The following is a 22,193-nucleotide window of genomic DNA, read 5'->3' on the forward strand; positions in this document are numbered from 1 at the left end:
TACTTGCAAAAAAATTGCAGAGAGGATGGAGGATGCTCAGTTGTGTGTGTATATATGTATGTGTGTGTGTGTGTGTGTTCCTTCAGTCCAGTTTCCGAGTATTGAGGAGTCTGATGGTTTGGGGGAAGAAACTATTGCACAGTCTGGTCGTGAGGGCCCGAATGCTTGGGTCTCCCAAAACTTGTATATTTAAGTTCACTTGACTTGATGCTCATGTAGACTGTACTTAAATTGTTAAGTTCACTTAACTTGGTGTTCATATTGCGTTCTTAATTAGTTTAGCTCACCTAACCTGGTGTTCATATAGCATATGTCATTTATTAACCCAGACTTGAAACCGGCCCATGGTGGTGAGAGCGCAACATGCTAGCCACTAGACCAATAGGGTACCAGCATACTGAAATAATTATGTTCACTTAACTTGGTGTTCATTTCGTGCGTATTTAAATACAGCGTGTCCCAAACGCCTCCATACAGGGGAAATGAACACTTTTTAGCACAATGTAAATTTATTTAGATAGATAGATAGATAGATAGATAGATAGATAGATAGATAGATAGATAAATAGACAGATATACTTTATTGATCCCATGAGGGAAATTCTTGTGTTACAGCAGCATGGTCAGTACCAAGACACGTACACGTACGAGTCTGCTCATTCTCCAAAAAAAAAAAAAAAAACACACAAAATATAAAATATAAAATACAATAAGTTAAATTAAATGTAGTAGTATGTGAATGTAGTAGTAAATGTAGTAAATTTATTTATTTATTTATTTATTTATTTATTTTTTTTTTTTCAAAACATCCTCTACATGATTGCCATTTCTTTGTAAACACACACAGAGTCTTTTCTCCTACTCATGATGACCTTTAGTACTTCACTACACCAGTACCAGCCAGTCAGATAAAGAGGACCGCCTTCTGCACTGATCTACCAATCAGCGCATTAGTTCTCCTGTTGCCAGGCAGAACTCCTTCCATGGCCAATCACATCAAAGAAAGACCAGAGTGAGCTACTTTAATTCATTCATTTAGTTCATAACACTTGAAATCTTTAAATTTATGCATTTTGTAGGTAAATAAGTTAAACGAACTTTTGATTTACAGGTAGAAAACGTAACATTTTAAGTAATGTTTAGTCATGATTACTTGATTATTTAAGTAAAGACAACATTAGGGTTTACTGGGTGTGTTCTTCAGCACAGGACTGAAATAGGTTTATTCATTTGTGTAGTGTGGTGTTGATGTACATGAACTTCATGATGAAATGTCCCCATGGTATAGATCTACTTGTGGACTTACACTGTCCATCAGTAAAGCAAATACAGTATATTATCTTTACACGTCACATAATGCAGCAAACTTTTAAAAAGCTGTTGCTCATTGGTGGGTTTGGAGACATACAGCAGTTTAATATTACACTTATTTTTTTAAACACATCTGGTTTGTTGTATTAACAGTTAATGATGTTTTGATGCACTAAATCAGGTGTTGGAGAGAAAGCACTGTAGGAGTTAACACACCCTGTAGACAGCTATAAAACTTCAGGTAAAATCAATTAGCAAAACAAAAAGAAAAAAAAAAAAAAAGAACCACATGTCTTCTTTCCCTCATTCAATATTAGCCTTCCTTCAGATGTGATCAGTAGTTACTAGCCTTATTGCTTACTAAATAATAAATATAACCTGAAAATATATTGACACTAAACAGTCTAAAAAAATAAATAAAAAACTGGTCCCTGTTGTGAAAGCTGCACAATCACTCAACTTGGATGCTTAATAATCATAGAGATACTTTAGAATAAATGTATTTCCATTATATTTGTTTTCTGTATTCGTTTTAAGAGCCAAGTGCTGTTCAAACAGCGCCTCCTGCTGGCCGTGACTTTCTGTTTAGGAATATAAAGCTGTAATTTCAAGCTTTCTCCAATAGGAGGCAGTGTAGAGCTGGTAGTCAGATCCCTTTCAACACCGCCATAAGCCACATAAAAAGGGTAAAAAGGCGATAAAAGGCGAGAGATGAGATGTTTGGGGGTGATTGTGGGGTGATGTTTATGGTGAGTGAAGGTAAAGCGTGTTGATGAGGTTGAGGTGTAGGTGTGCTGTTGAGTGTAACACTGGTGCATTTAGGAGCAGTGAGTGAAGCAGTGCGTTGTGAGAGGACAGTATGTTGTGGTGCTGGGTGTGTGTGTTGAAGCTGCTGCTTGAGGGGTGAGTGTAAAAGACTGAGTCCCGCTGTATTGCTCAGGCTGCACTGCAGTGTCTATTCACAGGCGCGATCCCACTACTGATCGGCACGGGGGCTTTGACCTGCTCCGTTCCCGACCTGGGCCGGTTCACCCCTCCTTAGGCGACCTGGTGGTCCCGAGCTCCCTCCGGAGCACCATATCGATACCGAACTTAGTGCGGACACCCGATCGGCATAGGCCACTGCAGCCCAGAACCCCTGAGCTCAAACGATCCGCCAGCCTCAGCCTCCCGGTAGCTTGGATTACAGGCACGCGCCACCGCGCCCGGCGAGAGCAGTGCAGAGCGGAGCAGCTTTTAAACACTAACCCGCTCTGAGCCTCTAGCGGCCCTCTAGCGGCCACACCGGGAATTACACCCACAGCACCACTTCTCCTTCTCTGAAGTATTTTCACGTGGTACCTCATCGTACAAGATCGAAATCAGCGTTATGAACCTTTATTACACGCCTTAGACGTGTTTGGAGAGCAATAATACCTCATAATAATAATAAACCTGGTTGGTGCAGGTGAGCGCTGTGAGGAGGAGTACACCTGGCGCGCCGGCAGGTGGCGGTAAAGAGCCTTGGGTTTGCTGAAGGCATGAAGAAGAGAGCGAACTTCAGTAGCAGGTTACTTTTGACAATGCACTGGTAAGACATGATTATTAACCACTCACGTATTATGAAGTTGTGAAACAGGACATTCATTATTAATACGCAGTTGTGCTTGTGAAAGTGATATTATCCCTGTATGGATATCCAGCTTGTCAGAGTAGACTTCTTGCTAGCCAGCTAGCTAACCTAGCTTCGCCATGGCTGGAGCTCGCGTGCACTCTTCTAGTGGAGAGGAAGATTTAAAATTAATTTATTACACTTTTAGCTAAGTTCAGCATGCTGTGGAGGATTATCTACAACACATCGAAGGGTTTCCTGTGATTTTTCAAAGCTGTATTCTACAAATATGTGGCATAGCTACAAGCAATGTTGTATGTGATGTTGGTCAGTGCATTTAGCTGCTTCTTCAAGTCACTGGTTCTCTGAGTGGGAGGAAATCATAACCAACCCCTTGTTATCAAAGCTGTTCTATTTATTATTGAGTTCTTATAAATCTGTTAGAGCTGTAATTTGAATGTAATTGGTTTAATCTAGACCTCACTAACACTAACACCAACACTAACTACACAAGCAGACCTGTAAGTAATGTGAACTTGGGCTTAATGCAGGAATAAAAAGCTCTGTGGTTTCAATACAGAGCCAAAATATTACATTATACACCTATAAGGATATTAGGATAGTATCTGAATAGTGGATTATGTTCAGAGGGAGTAATGGATTATGTTCAGAGGGAGTCTGTGAGATGTATTTCACAGTTAAAGGGGTCCCTGGCTGCAAAAAGTGTAAGAACACCCAGGTCTAATTTAAATCTAATTTACTGATCCTGAGTTAATGCTTGGGGGAAAAAGAACAGGAGTTACTGAAAGTTTTTGCTGGAAGACATTTTTGTGACAAACTTGTTGGATCGTCATGTCGTAAATTCATGTCAGTTTTTTAAAAAATGCAGGAGACTTCATCGGCCAGGTCGTTGTTGAAAATCTAACAGAATCAGTTGTGAAATATTTATTCAGCAAACACCAAATTATCCCTAAAAATACAAAAAAACAACCAAAAATATAAAAAAAAAACAACCATCACCTTGAAACAGTACAATTTCTGAATTATTTCTGCATTGTTAGCGCTCTATATATAAAAAAATTTTTTTAAATATGAAGGCGGTATGTTAGTTTCTTTTATGTCACTAATCATTTTTACAACAGCAACTCGAAGTCAAAGTCTGCTTTATTGTCAATTCTGCCACATGTTCTGCACATACAGAGAATTGAAATTATGTTACTCTCAGACCCTAGGTGCATACAGATAACACACACACAAAAACTAAAAATACATATAAAATACATGCAAAAATACAAATAAATACATATAAACATAGTATTTTACTCTTCTACTGTTTTAAGTCTTACACTTCCTAATCATTGCTGCAACAGTGTGACAGTGATTCTGGCCGCTTCATTAGGAACACCTTTACTGCCCTTTCAAGCAGTTATCCAGTCAGCCAATCACATTAGATAGCAGCGTGAATCACATTAGATACAGGTCAAGAGCTTCAATTAATGTAACATCAAACATAGGAACAGGGGGAAATGTGATCTCAGTGAGTTTGACCGTGGCATAGGTGTTTGAGTATTTTAGGAACTGCTGATTTATTGTGACTTTCTCACACAGCAGTCTCTAGAGTTTACAGAGAATGGTGCGGGGAAAAAAAAACATCTAGTGAGCATCACTTTGGTGGGTGGAAACTGGAAGGCTAACTTGGGTAACCATTCTTTATAACGTTAGTGAGCAGAAAGCCAGCTCAGGACACTCAACACACCCAAGCTTGAGGCGGATGGGCTGCACAGCAGAAGATCACATTGGCGTCCACTTCTCAAACCTAAGAACAGGAATCTGAGTCTACAGTGGGCACAGGCTCACCGAAACTGGACATGAAGACTGGAGAAACATTACCTAGTCGGATTAATCTCGATTCCCCTTGCAGCAAGCAGATGGTAGGATCAGAATTTGGCATCAACAGCATGAATCCATGGACCCAACCTGCCTTGTGTCAACAGTTCAGGCTGGTGGTGGTGTAATGCTGTGGGGAATGGTTTCGTGGCACACGTTGGGCCCTTTAATATCAGTTGAGCATTGTTGGGATGCCACAGCCGCTCGGAGTATTTTCACATCCCTTTATGGCCACAGTTTACCATTTTATAACGGCCACTTCCAGCATGCTAATATGCCATGTCACAAATCACAAGTCGCCTCTCTTTCATCTCTAACTAAAGACAGTGATGCTTTAGTGCTTTTCTTTTATCCAGCTCTCTCACCTCCTCATCTGTACACTCTGCTCAAACAAGTCAGCATCAAAAGCTTCAACTTTCATGCGTAACTCAGTGCAAATATGTTGTAATGCATTGGATTGTGGAGCAGTCTCAAATTCTACTTTGGATTTCTCTTTATTATGATGTTGAACATCACTGGAAAATGGTGAGTGAAACAATAAACAGTGTGTTTAGCAAGCATTAGCTGACTAGACTTTAATTATTGTAAAAAATAGTTATTTGACTTACCGCAGCCTTCCTATCCGCTCGAACCAGTCTGGCCATTCTCCTCTGACCTCTCTCATCAACAAGGGATTTCTACTTGCAGGATTGCTGCATACTGAATGTTTGTTTATCTTTCGGTTCTTGGCTGACAGAAGTGGAACCCAGTGTGGTCTTCTGCTGTTGTATCCCATCCACCTCAGGGTTCGAAGGGTTGTGCATTCTGAGATGCTTTTCTGTTCACCACAATTGTACAGAGTACTTATCAGAGTTACTGCAGCCTTTCTGTCAGCTAGAACCAGTCTGGCCATTCTCTGTTCACGTCTCTCATCAACAAGGTGTTTCCATCTGCGGAACTGCTGCTCACTGGATGTTTTTTCTTTATTGCACCATTCTGTGTAAACTTTAGAGACTTGTGTCAGAAAATCCCAGCAGATGAGCAGTTTCTGAAATGCTCAAACCCACCTGGTCATTGAGATCACTTCTTCCCCTATTCTGATCTTTGTATGTATCTGTATGTATATGCTTCTTTAAATTAGGTTTTCTGTAGCTACTACTGTTGGCCAGTTTGTGGTTCTATTAAACCAGGAAAATCTTATGCCCAATAATTGGGGCATTAAAACTAAATAAAGTTAAAGTTTCTTTCTTAGTCTTTTATTTCATGATGCACTTTAATTTGTTGTAAGAACAAGGACTTTAGTGTCTGCTGTTGCATCCTTAGAAAACCATGTTACTAAGTATATTTGTGCACAGAAGCTTTTTTATTCTCTTTTCTTTACAGGAAGGCTACAGATGTGTTTGGTGGCTGGCAGCAGTGACCATGCTGTGTTTCCGTATTCTGTTCTTGGTGGTACTCCTCACTCAGGTCCAAGAATCCATCCAGGCCTCTGAGGAATTCTCTGTGCCTGATGAATGGATCCTGCTTCATGTTGTTCAAGGCCACATTGGTGCAGGCAACTACAGCTACCTGCGCCTCAACCATGACGGACGCATCATCCTGCACATGGTCAGCCTCAAAGGCGATGCCGACCTCTACGTCTCTGACAAGACGCTGCGCCCGGACTTCGATACCTATAAGCTCCAGTCAGCCACCTGCGGCCACGATGTGGTTGTGGTTCCAGGCGAATTTGTTAGACCGGTGGGCATCGGGATCTATGGGCACCCCTCTCACCTGGAGAGCGAGTTTGAGATGAGGGTGTTTTACGATCAGACTGCTTTAACCGAGGACCTGTTTCAAATGGATTCTTATTCTCCAGAGCAGAATCCTGAACAACCCAAATACCCACAGCCGGGCACTGGGGAGGAATTTGAGGAGGAGGAGCCCATTCTGTGGACCATTCTCATCGGGATCCTAAAGATAATACTTGAAATTTTGTTTTGATCATTGATGTGATTAGGATTAGAATCTTAGAAAAGAGCAATGAAATATGTGGCCAAAGTAACACAAGCACTGGAGGAAATTTTGCTTTTGGTAAACAGGTTCAATTTTTTATCTAGATCTAATCTTTGGGCCTTAACTGTCTTAACAGTCCCTGAAAATATAGTCTGTACTCATGATGTCATGTTTTGCTCACATGCAAATGGCAGTTTTACTGACAATGTAAGTGATTGCTTCCCTACAGTTTGTTTGATTGTAACTCATTTTCAGTTGCATTGCTAATGTATTATATATATAATCATTTTGAATCTGCTGAGGTTCTGAGCCCTATGCAATCACCCAAATCAGCTTTTGGAAAAAATAACAACTGTGCCTTTTGTCAGAGTCCTTTCCTCAAGAAATGGAGAGGCATGATATGATGCAACCATAACATTTGTAACATTTTCAAATAAAGTCAGTCACTTGGGCAAACTGCACTATCTCTTCATAAGTCAAGTTCCCTTTTTTGTAACCAACAAATTATAGTAAAAACCTCATAGGAGTTTCAGAAATTACTAGTTTTCCAGGCCATCTAGGTGAGTATATTTAGCTCTATCAATAGTTGCCATTGGTTTCACGTAGATAAATTAGTGGTGAAGGTATTCATTTATTATGTTTTTTCCTTTCTTTGTGTTACAACATCTTGAATATGCAAATCCCATTCAAATGTTTTCTACTAAGTGAAGATATACGTTAATCAGCCATGACATTAAAACCACCTGCCTAATATTGTGTAATATTGCTCCTTGGTCCAGTTCTGATGCCCATTGTAGGCGCTTTTGGCGGTGGACAGAGGTCAGTATGGGCGCTTTTCTATCATAGCCAGCATTTACTTTTCCAGCAATTTGTGCTACAGTTGCTCTTCTCTGGGATTGGACCAGACAGCTAGCCTTCACTCCACACACACATCATTAAGCCTTGGGCACCCATGACCCTGTCGCTGGTTCACCGGTTGTCCTTCCTTGGACCACTTTTGGTAGGTACTAACCACTGCATACCAGGAATGCCCCACAAGACATGTCTTTTTGGAGATGCTCTTGTCAAAGTCGCTCAGATCCTTACCCTTGCCCATTTTTCCTGCTTCCAAAACATCAACTTCGAGAACTGGCTGTTCACTTGCTCCATAATATATCCCACCCCTTAGTGCCAGTGTAACGAGATAAACAATGTTATTCACTTCACCTGTCAGTGGTTTTGATGTTATGGCTGATCGGTGTATTTGAACTTTGAGTACAAATAAGACCTTACATCTATGGTTCTCAAAGTGGGGAACCCCAGGGGTCTGTAACATACAATATGTGGTCACCTGACCATCACACCCATGTTTCCATTCCAAAATCATGTTGGTCCCCCCTTTCCTGTTATAATAACCTCCACTCTTCTGGGAAGGTTTTCCACTGGAGTTTGGAGCATGGCTGTGGGGATTTGTGCTCATTCAGCTACAAGAGCATTAGTGAGGTCAGCATACCTGCAACATACAAAGACATTCTATACAACTGTGTGCTTCCAACTATTGTGGAAATAGCTGGATAGTGTATATATTTACCCTTTTATATCACGTGACAGTGCTGTACATTACTATCAACTAGTATAAAGTTTGTGATGACTGTTATTTAGTTACAGTTGTAAGCCTAATTGACAATAACTAAAAGGAAGTAGAAATAATGTTAATAACTGTAAACTAACTAGAATTTTATTAAAACCAGGAAGTGCTGTTAATACATCCTGATGAGCAAAATGCACCAATAATTTAATAAGAATCAGGGAATATACAATATAATTAAAAAAAAATTAAATCTGTGTTGTAGTCATAAGTGTTCCTTGGAAATTAATTTACCCTAGCAGGGTATCATTTTTAATTAAATGAAAACCAAGAATATTACAACAAGATGGCATTCAAGTTACAATCTCCTCAATCTGCCTTATAACAGACACAACATAATATTAACCAGGGAATTTAAGAAAAAAAAAGACACCTGACAAAGCTCAACAAGAAACAGAAAATAGAACAGAAATAATAACTTTGTAAACACTACTGCAGCCATATCAATGATAATAAATTTATCAAAGGGATATTAAGATTATTTTTTATAATACATTATATTTATCAGATAATGTCAACAAAAACCAAGCTTTTTTATTTGTACCATATATTTCTTAAAAGCTGCGAGAAGTTGAAGAACCCTTGCCCATTGGAAATACGTATAATTCAGGCGCCCAAAACCGCACTACTACGTCATATGTTGGCGACGGTACACACACACGCAACACGACCTTCTAACAGAAGGTTTGACAGTACAATGTGTTGTTGATGAGTGCTTGTGTGGTCGTGGTTATTTTGTCAGAATCATGTTTCGTGCTACTTTCACAGTATGTACAAGGGGCATCGCTACACGGGTAAGTAAGCAGAAATGTGTTCACGAACACCTTGAAGTGCTAATTAAGCTAACATTAGCAAGCTAGCGCAAACCATAGTAGCTGGATGACTGCTCTTTTAGTGCATTTGTATTTGTCTTGAATAATCGATGCTGTTATTAGCTTCAGAAACACTTTACTGGCTTCACAGCTGACGGAGTTTTCTAACTGTTTTGTTTTCTCAAACTAGCTGATCTCCTCTATCTCTGGAGAAAGCACTCTTCCGTCAAATTTGCGTCTTCCAGCAAATCTAATAGGGGCTCCGAGACAAAGTAAGCTGCTCAGACATTACACCCATCATGAAACGTGTCATTGTAGTAACTACCTTTTGCAACTGACGGTATTTTTAGTGTAAATAGCTTTGGTTTGGCTTACCATTACTTTCAAAATGTCAAAAATGCCATAAATGTCAACATGTCTTACCCATGGTACATGTCAGATTTCGGACATTACTACAGTCCAGTTGAAACTAGGGGTGTTACGGTTTGATTTTCACTGTATGAGAACCTAGTCTCAAAAAATGTGTACAGTTATTACGGTTATTACGGTATTACATTACCATTGAAAAACCCACACATCTCAGTGGTGAGAATTAAAGGACAAATTTATAATTAAATCTTTGTACAAAAGTCTCTTTGCACATAATTGTGTGTGTATATGTGTGTAATTAATATATATATATATATATATATATATATATATATATAAACCAAAACAAAAGAAAACCAAAATTTTCTTAGAAAGATATTTTTGAGTACGACTTTACTATAAAGTCTCTTACACTGGGATTTATTCGTAAATCATTTGTATGTAAAAGAAATTGTAGAAATTCATGAAAGTCTTGAATTTACACATAAGAAAACTCACTAATGTAAACCTCAGCTGATCGGCTTCAGATCGTATCATTTGCATGGATTGGTGCGCTTTCATACACGGATTACACTGTCGAGTTAAAATTGCTTATGTATTTCAATTTACACACAAATTTAATGTAAACTATGTGAAATCCAGTTGTTTTATATTAATTGCATTAATTAAAGAAACATATAAAAATTGAAGAAAGCAAGTCAAGATAAATCTATAAATCAAGACATAAGAACAGTCATTGACTTAAGAAGAAATGCTGCTGTATAAAAGAAGGACAGACTGTAATGGCTCAGAGTATAAGCCACGGCATCGTCTCTGAATGCTGTGCGACACTTTATTTGGGCCAGAACTAAGTGACCAATGTCTCAAGCGGCAATGTGCTGTATACGCCCTAGTGTGGCTTCCTATTCCCTCCTGCTTTTCCAGCATGGCATCAGGGACAGCACATAAAACATGTCTGACAGTTTCTCTGTGTGATGTACTTGGTGTCCATGATCACCTGGGTTCAATAGATATATATCTGTTTTCATGTCAAACTATTTTCTTTTCACCTCACTTAATTCGCATCGAATTCACCTTTTCTGTAATTTGTACTTTGGCCTTTTTTACATGCTGTTAAATAATATATTTGTATTGACATAGATGTGACTCAGAATAACTTCTACTTCTTCCTATGAAGAAGTCTGTTGTGGCATTTACTTTGGCGTTGTGAGCTTTGCCTTTTATGGAGTTTTGTAGGCGTCACCAAATGCAAATCAGCTGCGCTGTGAACTCGTCTGGTAATTTTCAGGTGATTGGCGTTCAACATCAACATGTGCACGCAAGTATGTTGAAAATCAGAAATCAGCATTTCTGAAACTTTTGTAAATCTGGTGGAAATTTTTATTAGTTCACTTTGGCTTATGCTAACATTTACACTCAAGCTAGATTGAAAACTGAAACATTTACGCACAGCTACAAGCTTGAATGAGGCCTGCTGTCCGTATTTATCATGTTGTCATTAAAGGCTTTAAAGTGAGAGTGTGAGGAGCTGTGAGGAACAGTGGCATGCGGAGCCAAAATAAATCTAACTAGCATGGCAATGTGAAGAGCTGGTTAGCCAAAATTAATTGTTCGGCTTAGTTTTGGTAAGCAGTGCCTAGTTATTGTGTGCATGTGATAGCCATTTCCACAGTTACTCATTCCAAAGGTAGGAACATGCTAGGAGCAGCAGCAGAAGTAGCAATTTAACGTGTGTACAACAGTAGCACATTACATGGCCAAAGGTTTTTCGGTGCCGTCTGCGTCCTCTGTGCTCAGAAACGAGGTCGATGTAGGAGAAGAGAGAGGTTGCAAAAATTTTGGGAAGTCACAGTCAGCCACAAAAGGATGAGCGCCGCTGGAGTAACTCGATTGGGTTGAAAACATTAACGGGTATACAGTGTTAGACAGAAGTGCATTTTAATAAGTATTTTGGAAAAAGTAAATGGTGAGGTAAACGTCCAGTCATATACCGTGTCACTGTAAGAGCCCTAGCTGAAACCAACTGAAACACTGGCAATTTAATTCTTGTAGATTAAGTTACATCACTACAGTTGATTATGCTCTGGGCTCATGTTTTTAGAGAAGTATTTCTGAGTTGTTATGGTTTTGGTAACTTGTAGTTCACTCTTTAAACTCTTCTTGCTGATGACTGTTGGACCTTGGCCATGTTGCCTGTATGCTATAACTTGTGTACACATTTTCAGAGGCAGCCCTCCCCACCGGTTCTGAGCTTCCAGTCCTGCGCACATGTGATGCTGATATTCCAGCTCATCTCGCACCCGTTCAGACATGGCTGCACTCCTTAAAAAGTGATGAGAGCGAGCCGCTGGGGGTTGTTGAGCTTCACCCTGATGTGTTTTCTGTACCGGTCAGGTAAACCAATGTATTCATTTACTGCACTGATAGGAAGATAGACATTAAGCTTTATTTGTGTTTATCACTTGTTTCTCCTGTTTAATTTCATGAACAAGGCTCGATATACTCCATGCTGTGGAGGTCTGGCAGAGGAATTTCAAAAGAATTGTAAGTAGCCATAAAACACTCATTTAGTATTAATCACTCTAGTGTGATAATGTCTAAAAGTGTGGTCAGTTAATAGTGTAAGCTTTCACAGGACAACAAACATGATCATCAAACATGAGCATTCACAAAGATATCTAGCTTATAAAGGGTTATATTCCTGCTTTGGATAGAAGACATGTACAGTGTTTATACTGTTCATCATGCTATGAGTATAAACACAGTGTCATTATTGCAGAGGATAAAATTGATTATAATAATTTGTTTATTAAATTCTAGAGCCATGCCAAGGTGAAGAGCAGGGCAGAGGTCAGAGGAGGAGGCAGAAAGCCCTGGAAGCAGAAGGGAAGTGGACGCGCTCGGCACGGAAGTATTCGCTCCCCGATATGGAGAGGAGGTAAGGGTCAACTGGAACAAATATGGCTTCTCAGATACCGTATCGTAAATATGTTCTAGTAGCTCAGTATTGTGTTGCATGTGTAATTTTCTCTTATCGTTTACAACTAATCCAAAATTCAGTTAATAAATAAATAAATAAATAAATAAAAAGTTCCTTTTTTGTTTTAGGTGGAGTTGCTCATGGTCCAAGAGGACCAACCAGTTATTATTACATGCTGCCTATGAAGGTGCGTGTACAAGGACTGAAAATCGCACTGACTGCCAAACTTGCACAGGTACGTGAAGACAGTCTAATGATTACGTTAAATAGCATTTCCATGATCACGAGCAATTTTCTCCAAAAAATGAAACGTTGGACACAAGTACGCACAAATAATTTGTATTAAAAGTTATGGAACAAATTTTTTTTCCCCCTAAAACTAGAAAAATGTCATTCATTTTATATAATTATTTTATATAATGCCAAAAACACTACACGCTTTTAGATGATTCTCCCAAATCATCAGTGATGCTGATGCTCAGAATCTGGGATCTCACAGATGGTTTTTTTGTGTGGAAAAAATATGACTTCAGATTAAAGCAGACATGGCAGACGACAGCTTAACTCTGGGTTTTGGTTATGGGTTTTTCACGCCAAGATTACTTTTTCACACAAAACAGTTGGAGTTCCCCTACACACAAATGTGTCACATATCAGACACAAAATATAGCATGTTTAATATTTACGATTGAAATTTAGGACTGCCATGAATGCACTGTCAGAGGGGTTTAGATTAGATTTTACACTTGTGATACCACAAAATGACCTGGGACTACAAGATGACCTAGGTCTCAGAATTGGCCAGATTGGTCCAGGTAATCAAATACAACATAAATGTGCTATACAGTTGTTATTATTATTATTATTATTATTATTATTATTCTCCTAGGATTATCTTCATGTTATTGACTCGTTGGAGATTCCCACTCCAGACCCACGCTATCTAGAGGAACTGGTCAAACACAGGCAGTGGGGGGATTCGGTCCTGATTGTGGATGTGTGAGTATATCTCACATAATGCATTTACAACCCTGTTTATTTACCAACATTCTATGGACCATTTCTTTTTCATACTGAACGTTTCTCAGTCAATTCCCTTTCACCAAAAGTCGTAATTTATTTATTTTTTTTTAAACCTTATTCAGAGGGGAGGAGTTCTCTCCCAACGTTCTACAGGCCACGGCAAACTTGAAGACTGTAAATATCATTCCAGCCATAGGTAAGTTCAGTATACAGTCTTATGAGGTGATAATGCTTCCTGTTGTATTCTTTCTGCAAATGTTTACAAGTGAAGTTTGGAAGCTCTGATCTCATATCATTTGACCATTAACTGTTTTTTCCCTCAAATGTGCACTTTTACAGGCCTGAATGTTCACAGCATGCTTAAACACCAAAGTCTGGTCCTCACGCTGGAGGCTGTCAAGTTCCTAGAAAAGAAGTTGCTATGGCACGACTGTCGCTTCACAGCGCTCTACCCTTTCAAACTGCCCTATAGTGACATGCCATAAACATCAATGTATTAAAAAACAATTTATTTCATAAAACACTGATCTATATGCCATTCATTTCAATCATACAACTCACAGGACAGGGAAAACATGCATTAATAAATAAAAACCTTAAAAATTAAGGTGGCACGGATGTTAGTCATTTGCTTAAGTTACATTACGTATAGGTTACTTTTGCAGGAATGATTCCATTTGCCAAATCATGTCTGATTTCCCATCGTAAAGCAGAACGCTTCTTCTCTGTAGGCACCACATATGCGTTTGGGACGTATGTTCTCTGAGGCTTTGGCTGTAAATAATTACACACAAATAGTCATTTTTATAAAACCACATTCAGCAGGTGATTAAAAAAAAAGAGCAATTCTTTTGATACAACTATGAATCACTTGGATGTAACTTACAGGTGGAGGCTGGTATGCGAGTTGTTCCTGAAGATTTAAAAAAAATAAATAAAACCTGAGTTAGTCACATGATACTCTACATTTATTTTTATACATACTGCAAATACACTGGTATATAAAGATGTGTTTATATTACATGGTGGTTTTGAATATGAAAAAAAAAAGAAGTAATGGTACCCTGATGGCCAAGTGTAGCTCTTTCCTGCGCTTCTCTCCAGGGGGCTTAAACATCTCCCAATCCTGCTTGTACTGGAAATACCTGAGTGGGAGGAAAAGGAAAAGAATTTTTTTAAACATATGACCAATATACATTACTTACATACTTACATACAATATACATACTTACATACATATTGATATAGATGTAGAATATTGATGCTGTTAGTCAAAATTCTTACTTTGCAACGGGATCTGTTTTTTTCAAGTTTCTTGTGTGTGGGTGATCCATAACTGGTCGAATAACTAAGAGACAATTGTTAATAATTATATAAGGCTAAAATGAAAAAAAAAAAATTACCTTGTAATGTGCTTTAAGTATTCAACAAAACACTACAGAAATATATTATTAGTACTACTAAATCGGGTAGTTTTAATTTTACTAAGGAAGACAATAAAAAAATTTTCTGTGCAGAAATACAAGCCTATGTGCAATTTATGTAGCACATAAAATTCAGAAAGTATTTTTGCACATGGCTCCAGTTACTGTTAACATAACAGATTTTCAGCTTAAAATTACTATTGGGACAATTTAAATCAGAGAACTGATTATGGACTCAAACCTGTTGGAGATGATTCAAGAGTAAGAGCACAGAATATTAAAATCTTACAGGATTTGGGACGAGGTCTGATGTCGTTCTCACTGCGCGATCTTGTCTAATAAAAACAGTAAGAGCATTTTTCATCAGAGAACACATCATAAAACTAGCAGAAATTGCACAAAAAGCATAGCATGTCTGTATCATCAGTACAGAGCAGTGTTCGGCACAATCAGCCCTGATGTTCCAGCTGCACAGGATATATTGATGGTGGGTGACTGTACTGACCATGCCTTTGATGTAGGCCTGAAAAGCACTGGGCAGTTCGTCTGTAGCAGAGCTGTGTCTGTCACTGTAGCTGCTCGTCTCCTCGCTCTCAGAGTACAATTCATGTCGCCTGTGAGGAGCAGACACACGTAGTTGCTCCAAGCGCTCTTCCAGCTCACTTACTGGCTCTAAAAAAATAAATTAAAAAAGACAGAGAGAGGGAGACTTACTTGAAATGCAGTTTGTAAAAGTAATGTTCACCTACAGCAGATGCCATCAGCCCAGTCCTAATTCATCAGAGCTTAACTGCTTTAATTTTATTGCCTCCACAGATTTTGCACTAACTGAAGGATCTTTAGCAGAGGGTTGAAGAACTAGGCATGAATAGTATTGGCCTAGCTCCATCAACTGGTTCCATTAGGACAAGCCAGTACTTCAGCAATGAGAAATTATTAGAGCATCACAGTGACTGAAACCTAACTGCAATTATGAAGAGCTTGATTAACTGAAGTATTAGAAGCAGAGAAAGAAAAAAAAAAAAAAAAAAAAAAACACACACACACATAGGTGTTCAGAAAAGTTACCCACGTCTAAAAAGATGTGACTTTCCTTGTTTTGTCTTCCAGAAATCTTGCCTCGCATGTCCATCTTCAGTCCTTTGATCTTTTATTGTTGTCAGATATTCATTAAGTCTTATATTAAATTTATCATTGTTGCTCATACGGAATGTTTCAACGTCTTCCCAGTCTTCACTACAAAATGCCACATTTCGGTTGTTTGTTCTTGTTACCTGGAGATGAACGCTACTGATGGCTTTCTCTTCACTAGCTGGAAGATCGACGCTTTCTGCAGAAAGAGAAAGTGTTTGGCAATCCTCAGGGCATACAGTAAGAGACCTCAGTCTGTCCTCATCAGTTGTGCCATGAACACCGTCAGTGTAATTGTACACAGTGCTATCACTGGCAATAAAAGAATCAAAAGGGGTCCAATCACCTCTGTTTAGTGACACTGAAGGAATTTGTTGCTCAGCCACTTCCGAAGAAAGATGGTCTCGATACCAGGACAGAGTGGGGTCATCCTGAGTGTAAAGGGCATTGGGGTATTCAGTGTCTAACGCCAGGCCAAACAGACTGCAGTCATCTCTAACATCCACAACATCCAGGTCATCTTTAGGGGAGTCTGATTTGTAGGTTCCGTAGCCGGAAGTTAAAATGCTCGCTGTAAGGCTGCACACACTACCATGGTAATCCTCAGCATTTACTCCATTTTCATCTGGATCAGCACTACACTTCCAAATTTGCTCCGCAGAGCCATTGCTTTCTCTGTGCTTGGTATATATTTGGTCAGCCCACTCTGCTTCCTCAGTGCTATCAACATTTACCAATATGGCACTCTTATTGTTTGAATTTGAAAGTTGTTCAGCCGTAAGAGAAATTCTCCTTTCTGGATACTGCTTCTCCGTATATGTCTGTTCTCCATCTGTGCACGTCTGTTCATCATTCATCACCGGTTCCCTCACGTCATCTAGGTTCGCAAAAAAAGTTTTCCATGCTTCGTCTCTCACTAATTTTTCTCCTTCTGGTTCATCACCCTTCATTACACCCTGGCTAAACTCGCTGGCAAAATATTCTATTTCCTCTTCACTCTCCAGATCATCGCTTTCAGACTCCTCCTCCGAACTCCTGTTCATTTTCTTATCATTAACAAAACACTTGCTTTGTTCTTCCTCTTTGTTTTCTTCCACCTCTTCATCTGCATCACTTTCTTCCTCTTTACTTTGATCTTCTTCATTTCCAGCCTTCCCAAATTCAGCACACAAGTTCTCAATCATTAGGTGTTCAGTGTCTGACATTTCCTCTCCAGCACACCCTTCCTTGATATGATCTTCACTCTCCTCATCTTCAGTTCCTGATTTACAACTTTTGCTCTTCTCTTTGCCTTCATCATTTTCTTTTCCTGGGGTTTTCACACTGCTGTCATCATGCTGACTCACCTGTTCACCTCTTAGCTTTCCCGAGTCCTCATCCTTACTTTGCTCCTTAACACAATACTGCTTATCTTCTTCGTTTTTGCAGCCATCACCCTCTTGCAGCTTTTCTCCAGTCTGTTTCCAGTCTCCCTCTTCTTTGTTAATTTCCTGCTCGTAGATTCCAAGCTCTGTCTTGGTCCTGTTATCCTTTACATAACACTCTCCCTGGTCTTCACTTTCCTGATCAGTCCAGAAAGAGGAGGACAGAGATTCATTGTCCTCTTCATAGGTGTTTTCCAAGTGGCTGTAATAAGCTTTATACATTCTGAGGTTTCCTTTTGTGCATTCAAAGAAAATATCAGTCCATTCACTGAGCCTTGGCAGATGGCTGCTAAGGAGGTGGAGTGACTGTAAGAAGATTAGCACTGATAACCAAGATCTCCATCCTGAAGAGATCCTAGATCTACAGCACCACATGGTGGCCGCAAGACTGCATGACATTCACTGAGTAGACTGACACACACCGGTCACTGCGAGTAATTCGAAATGCTGCTAAACTTACCAGAGTCCTCACTGTACGTAGACTCATCACACACCTGAGAATGTCCCCTATGCTTCCTGGAGGGAAAAAGATCTGAATTATTTAGCTGAAAAATTCTAGACCTAAATCTCACACACACACACACACACACACACACACACACACACACACACACACACACACACACACACACACACACACACACTCCCATCTTTTAATATTCTCTTTCCTACAAGTGGGTGATATGGCATATCACATATCATTTTACAATAATTTAAGACATTTCCACAGTATAATAACACAGTACATATATTACTAAATGAAAGACAGCAGAACCGTAGTGCCACATTCTAACTGAAGATTAATGATACGTTTAGTTACCACCTGCAACATAATTATTTAACCCAGAAAAGGACATCACAATATTTAAAAAAAAAACAAACAAACAAACAAAAATCACTTATCACAATCTTTTTTCATGCATTATTTCCTAAAACATTCTAACCCGTGTCACTTTCAGTAGATACACAATCTGTTCACTATCTCACTATTCTGCTCTCATTACGTACACACACACACACACACACACACACACACACACACACACACACACACACACACACACACACACACAGTTGAAAGGAAAAGTGTGCATTCCCTATTGTTTTTTCGAAAGGGGCGGACAATTTTAATTAAATGTACTATGTCCTAAGGTTATGCTAACTTTTGCACTCAACTGCACGTGTATAATATACTATGTAAGGTAATTACCTGGTATGTACATCAAAGAATCCTAACACTCCCAGATATCAAAATCATAATACTTGAACTGTTTAAATTTAGATGCATGTTCTCTCTTCACTGCCTTTAAAGACAGAAAACTTACCTAAGCACTTTTCTCTTGAGAGCTGGTTTTGCATTAGCGTGAAGGTCTCGCTGGGGCCTCTCAGGTTCACTGGCACTCAGGACTGAGTGGTAAATGTCAGAGGACGTGTCCTCGACCTCAAGCCTGTTAGGAGCTGTAGAGGGTCTGATGCATCCGGGAGCCACTGAGTGCTTTATGTAAGAGTCACCATGCCCCAGGTTCACAGTGTCACAGTTTTCATCATTAAACGTTGAGGTCAGAACCTTGAACATACACATAAAGCATTAGAGATAATAAATATTTCAGTTTTGATGTAAAGTCACATTTAAAAACATGTATTGTAAGTATTGTGCATTGCAATTGTGTTCACAAAGACATTTTGGCAGAAAATGCATAAGTCAGGGGCACACTCAATTTCAACGTTTTTTAATTTTATATATATTTATATATTTATATAATATATTTATTTTATTTTCTTCTTTCTTTCTTTCTTGAGAGCAATTGTAACATGGCAAAGCAATTTCCCCCTGGGATTAATAAAGTTGTTTGAATCTTGAATCTTAAGTTATGTGTATTTTTGACATTTCTGTGCCAAGCCTTTAGTTGTCTTTATAGATCAGGTCTAGATATAGGCTTGTGCAATATTTATTTTTCCTTGCTCAAACAATTAAATCGACCAGAACTTATAGCTATTCAGTTTTGTGCTGAATTCCCTGGCAGTATGGATGCTGCAAATTTTGCTGTTTTTTTGTTACTGGTGAGACTTTAGGACTTTATAGCCTACAAAGGGGAATCAGATTCTGCCATGGAGTTGGAATTCAGCACAACTAATATTAGCATAACATACACTGATAGATTTTATTTCTCATGAAGGAACTCATTCTTCATGTACCTTGACAAAAAGCGAGAGCATGTGTTTGGCAGTGTCAGATAATACTGAGAGTTCAAAATATCTGCGTAAATCATTCCAGATTCATACGACAACTGGCTGACCTCCTGATTTATTGGAGAGATGAAGATTGCTCTTTTGCAATCTTTTGCAAAAGTTCAGTTTCTGGGCACTTGATGATGGTGTTTTGATGGATATTAAAAAGTCCTTGTGAACAGAGCTTTAGTAAGCACATACCTGTCTGTGCTGATCTGCTGCCCTATTGCCAGAGTAAATGTAGTTGTACTTGGAAGCAGCACTGGGGACCTGGACTAAATAAATAAATAAATAAATAAATAAATAAAAGTTTCAGATATCTGTGCTTTTAGAGCTACATGAGAGGTATCCAATTCGCTCCGAGTTGTTTTAGCGATGCGACCACCAACCTTTCTCTTTAGTGAACGCTGGTGGACTCTTGCATGAACTGCTGTGAGATTTTGGCGAGCTCCACTCAGCCGAAGTGCTGCTCTTGGACTTTTCATGATGAATCAGCAAGTCGAGATCTGTAGACAGGTAGGTTTGAGGTATATATTAATAATAACTGTTATTATGTAATCTATTAATATGTATACACGTCACACAATCTTGCCCTTAAGAGTAACATTATCACACTTAAAGATGATCACGTTTTCATCACATTAATACAATTACTGTTAGGGCACTGAATTGTGCATGTATCCTAAACTCACAAGGATCACAGTCACATACACTGTCCCTTCTGTACTTTAACTATTGCACAACTCAACACTATTAATGTTTATAAGACAATTGTCTGCGGAGGTAGAATTAAATAATGGGAGATTTCAGAATATACAAGAAGCTTTACAGCTTTCTAATTGTGGATCTGCCTCCACTCTCATCAGGTGGATATACAGTAACAGACGGAAGAGAGATATGGAAGAGAGATTTTTTTCCTTGCTCTAATGCCACTTCGCATAAAATCCTTACAGGGGATCATCAGACTTTCTGCTTTGACTATTCACAGATCCACTGGAGAATCACAGCTTACGTGTGAGTCGGGAAAGGCGACTTTTCACTACCAAAACTCACAGATTCACATATTATGATGGTTTCAGGGAGAAGCCAAGTTAACATTAAAAGTGCCTTTTAAAAAAACAACAAAACAAACAACAACAAACAAAAAAACTCACCTCGTTTGAAGTCACGCAGTCTTTGTTTCGTTATGTTGGTGTATCCAAGCACAGCTAACTGCTCTTGGATTTCTTCCTCTGAGAAGTCAAGGTTTTCCATTTCCTATGGTGAATTAAAAAATAAAAGCAATGAAACAATCTTTCCTGGTACATGTGTGGGCTGTAGTTTGGTCATAACATTAGAACAATACAGTGCTGTAGATAGTGAGCTAAATTATTGTTTATATCTTTATGCTGGAAAACAAATAAGTTAAACAGCTAAAATCTGAGATAGCAAGTTAAACTTCCTCAATCAGACCCATGGTTCTTAAAGTGGAGTCTGGAGAAACCCAGGGTTTCTATTATTATTACTATTATTATTATTATTATTATTATTATTATGGAAATCGCCCAATGCCAATTTATTATACTTATTTTGGAGTTCTTCACTTCAACTGAATAGGTTTAATCCAAACCTAAAAAACTGCAAAACAAGTAAGCAAAGGAATAAAGTTGAATGTAGAAGTTGATGATAATAATAATAATAATAATAATAATAATAATAATAATGATAATGATAATAATGTTTTCTTTGAGTAGAAAATGAAGGAATCAAAAGCTCTATGGCTCCAAAGAACAGCCAAAACATTGTTGTGCATATTTAACTAATGAGATTAATATTTGAAATATTTGAGTTGTGTTCATGAAATAAATAAATAAATAAATGATTCACCTTTCTTCATAAAACGTGAAGTGGTTCGAAGGTTTTGTTTTTGTTTTTTTTGTTTTTTTTATGATTAAAGTGTCCCTTTCTGCAAAAGAAGAAATCTTGGGAACCTGACAACAAATCAGCACTGACCGAGCTAACCGAGCCAGCTACATTTAACCTTATTTTAGAGCTGGCGAGAGTGAAAACCAAATAAACTAACTACCTGTCGCTATATATTTAAAACCCCACAAAAGAAACGTGGCCAATTTTATTACCTTTTCGTCCAGCAAAATGTTTTCCTCAGCGTCAAGACAACGGAAGGCAGTTACACGAAGCTTTGAAAATGACGCCCTTCCTTCTAACCACAGCCCAGAAAGTCCTGAGGCGTTTCCCGGGAAACAGCGCCGCCTGCAGGCCTGGAGACGCACCGAGCATCTGCAGCTGCAGCGGCAGTATTATTTTGTGTAGTAGTATTTTTTTTTTTTTAATAATCATACACCAATTTAAATCGCAAAATTCTTAGAACAAATCTGAGAATGATCACAAGCTGTACTGATACGTTAGAGTCC

The 22,193-nt window shown here is 38.7% G+C and overlaps 3 protein-coding genes across 4 annotated transcripts; 2 read left to right on the forward strand and 1 right to left on the reverse strand.

Moving 5' to 3' along the window:
* Positions 1–2,739: 2,739 nt before the first annotated feature.
* c11h6orf120 (chromosome 11 C6orf120 homolog) lies at positions 2,740–7,224 on the forward strand. Its single transcript, XM_026935643.3, has 2 exons — positions 2,740–2,881; positions 6,152–7,224. Exon 2 carries the CDS (start codon positions 6,191–6,193, stop codon positions 6,749–6,751), a length of 561 nt encoding a protein of 186 aa, XP_026791444.1. The 5' UTR covers positions 2,740–2,881; positions 6,152–6,190; the 3' UTR covers positions 6,752–7,224.
* A 1,781-nt stretch (positions 7,225–9,005) lies between these two features.
* Positions 9,006–14,095, forward strand: mrpl4 (mitochondrial ribosomal protein L4). The gene is made up of 9 exons (XM_026930037.3): positions 9,006–9,184; positions 9,393–9,474; positions 11,797–11,965; positions 12,064–12,115; positions 12,392–12,509; positions 12,680–12,786; positions 13,441–13,550; positions 13,697–13,770; positions 13,914–14,095. Exons 1-9 carry the CDS (start codon positions 9,137–9,139, stop codon positions 14,057–14,059), a joined length of 906 nt encoding a protein of 301 aa, XP_026785838.1. The 5' UTR covers positions 9,006–9,136; the 3' UTR covers positions 14,060–14,095.
* Positions 14,067–22,056, reverse strand: hyls1 (HYLS1 centriolar and ciliogenesis associated). 2 transcript variants are annotated; one of them, XM_026930025.3, is made up of 12 exons: positions 21,900–22,056; positions 20,937–21,039; positions 20,172–20,288; positions 19,984–20,057; positions 18,879–19,120; positions 18,014–18,069; positions 15,504–15,670; positions 15,288–15,333; positions 14,859–14,922; positions 14,638–14,719; positions 14,461–14,487; positions 14,067–14,348 (listed from the first exon to the last, which is right to left on the reverse strand). In XM_026930025.3, exons 2-12 carry the CDS (start codon positions 21,034–21,036, stop codon positions 14,217–14,219), a joined length of 1,107 nt encoding a protein of 368 aa, XP_026785826.1. In that variant the 5' UTR covers positions 21,037–21,039; positions 21,900–22,056; the 3' UTR covers positions 14,067–14,216. The 2 variants fall into 2 exon arrangements, with proteins under 2 accessions (XP_026785826.1, XP_034164848.1); XM_034308957.2 differs by lacking the exon at positions 21,900–22,056 and adding an exon at positions 21,649–21,869.
* Positions 22,057–22,193: the final 137 nt, after the last annotated feature.

Source organism: Pangasianodon hypophthalmus, chromosome 11, assembly GCF_027358585.1.
Source record: "Pangasianodon hypophthalmus isolate fPanHyp1 chromosome 11, fPanHyp1.pri, whole genome shotgun sequence".
Classification (NCBI taxonomy): domain Eukaryota; kingdom Metazoa; phylum Chordata; class Actinopteri; order Siluriformes; family Pangasiidae; genus Pangasianodon; species Pangasianodon hypophthalmus.

Bases quoted from the DNA above. Each gene is read 5' to 3' on its own strand.
- mrpl4 (XM_026930037.3), top strand. From the start codon at position 9,137: ATGTTTCGTGCTACTTTCACAGTATGTACAAGGGGCATCGCTACACGG. The intron at 9,475-11,796 runs GTAAGCTGCTCA...ACACATTTTCAG, and splicing joins AATAGGGGCTCCGAGACAAA to AGGCAGCCCTCCCCACCGGT. The intron at 12,116-12,391 runs GTAAGTAGCCAT...ATTAAATTCTAG, and splicing joins AGAGGAATTTCAAAAGAATT to AGCCATGCCAAGGTGAAGAG.
- hyls1 (XM_026930025.3), bottom strand. From the start codon at position 21,036: ATGGAAAACCTTGACTTCTCAGAGGAAGAAATCCAAGAGCAGTTAGCT. The intron at 15,334-15,503 runs GTCAGTACAGTC...TGTTTTTATTAG, and splicing joins AGGCCTACATCAAAGGCATG to ACAAGATCGCGCAGTGAGAA. The intron at 14,488-14,637 runs GTACCATTACTT...TTAAATCTTCAG, and splicing joins AGCTACACTTGGCCATCAGG to GAACAACTCGCATACCAGCC.
- c11h6orf120 (XM_026935643.3), top strand. From the start codon at position 6,191: ATGCTGTGTTTCCGTATTCTGTTCTTGGTGGTACTCCTCACTCAGGTC.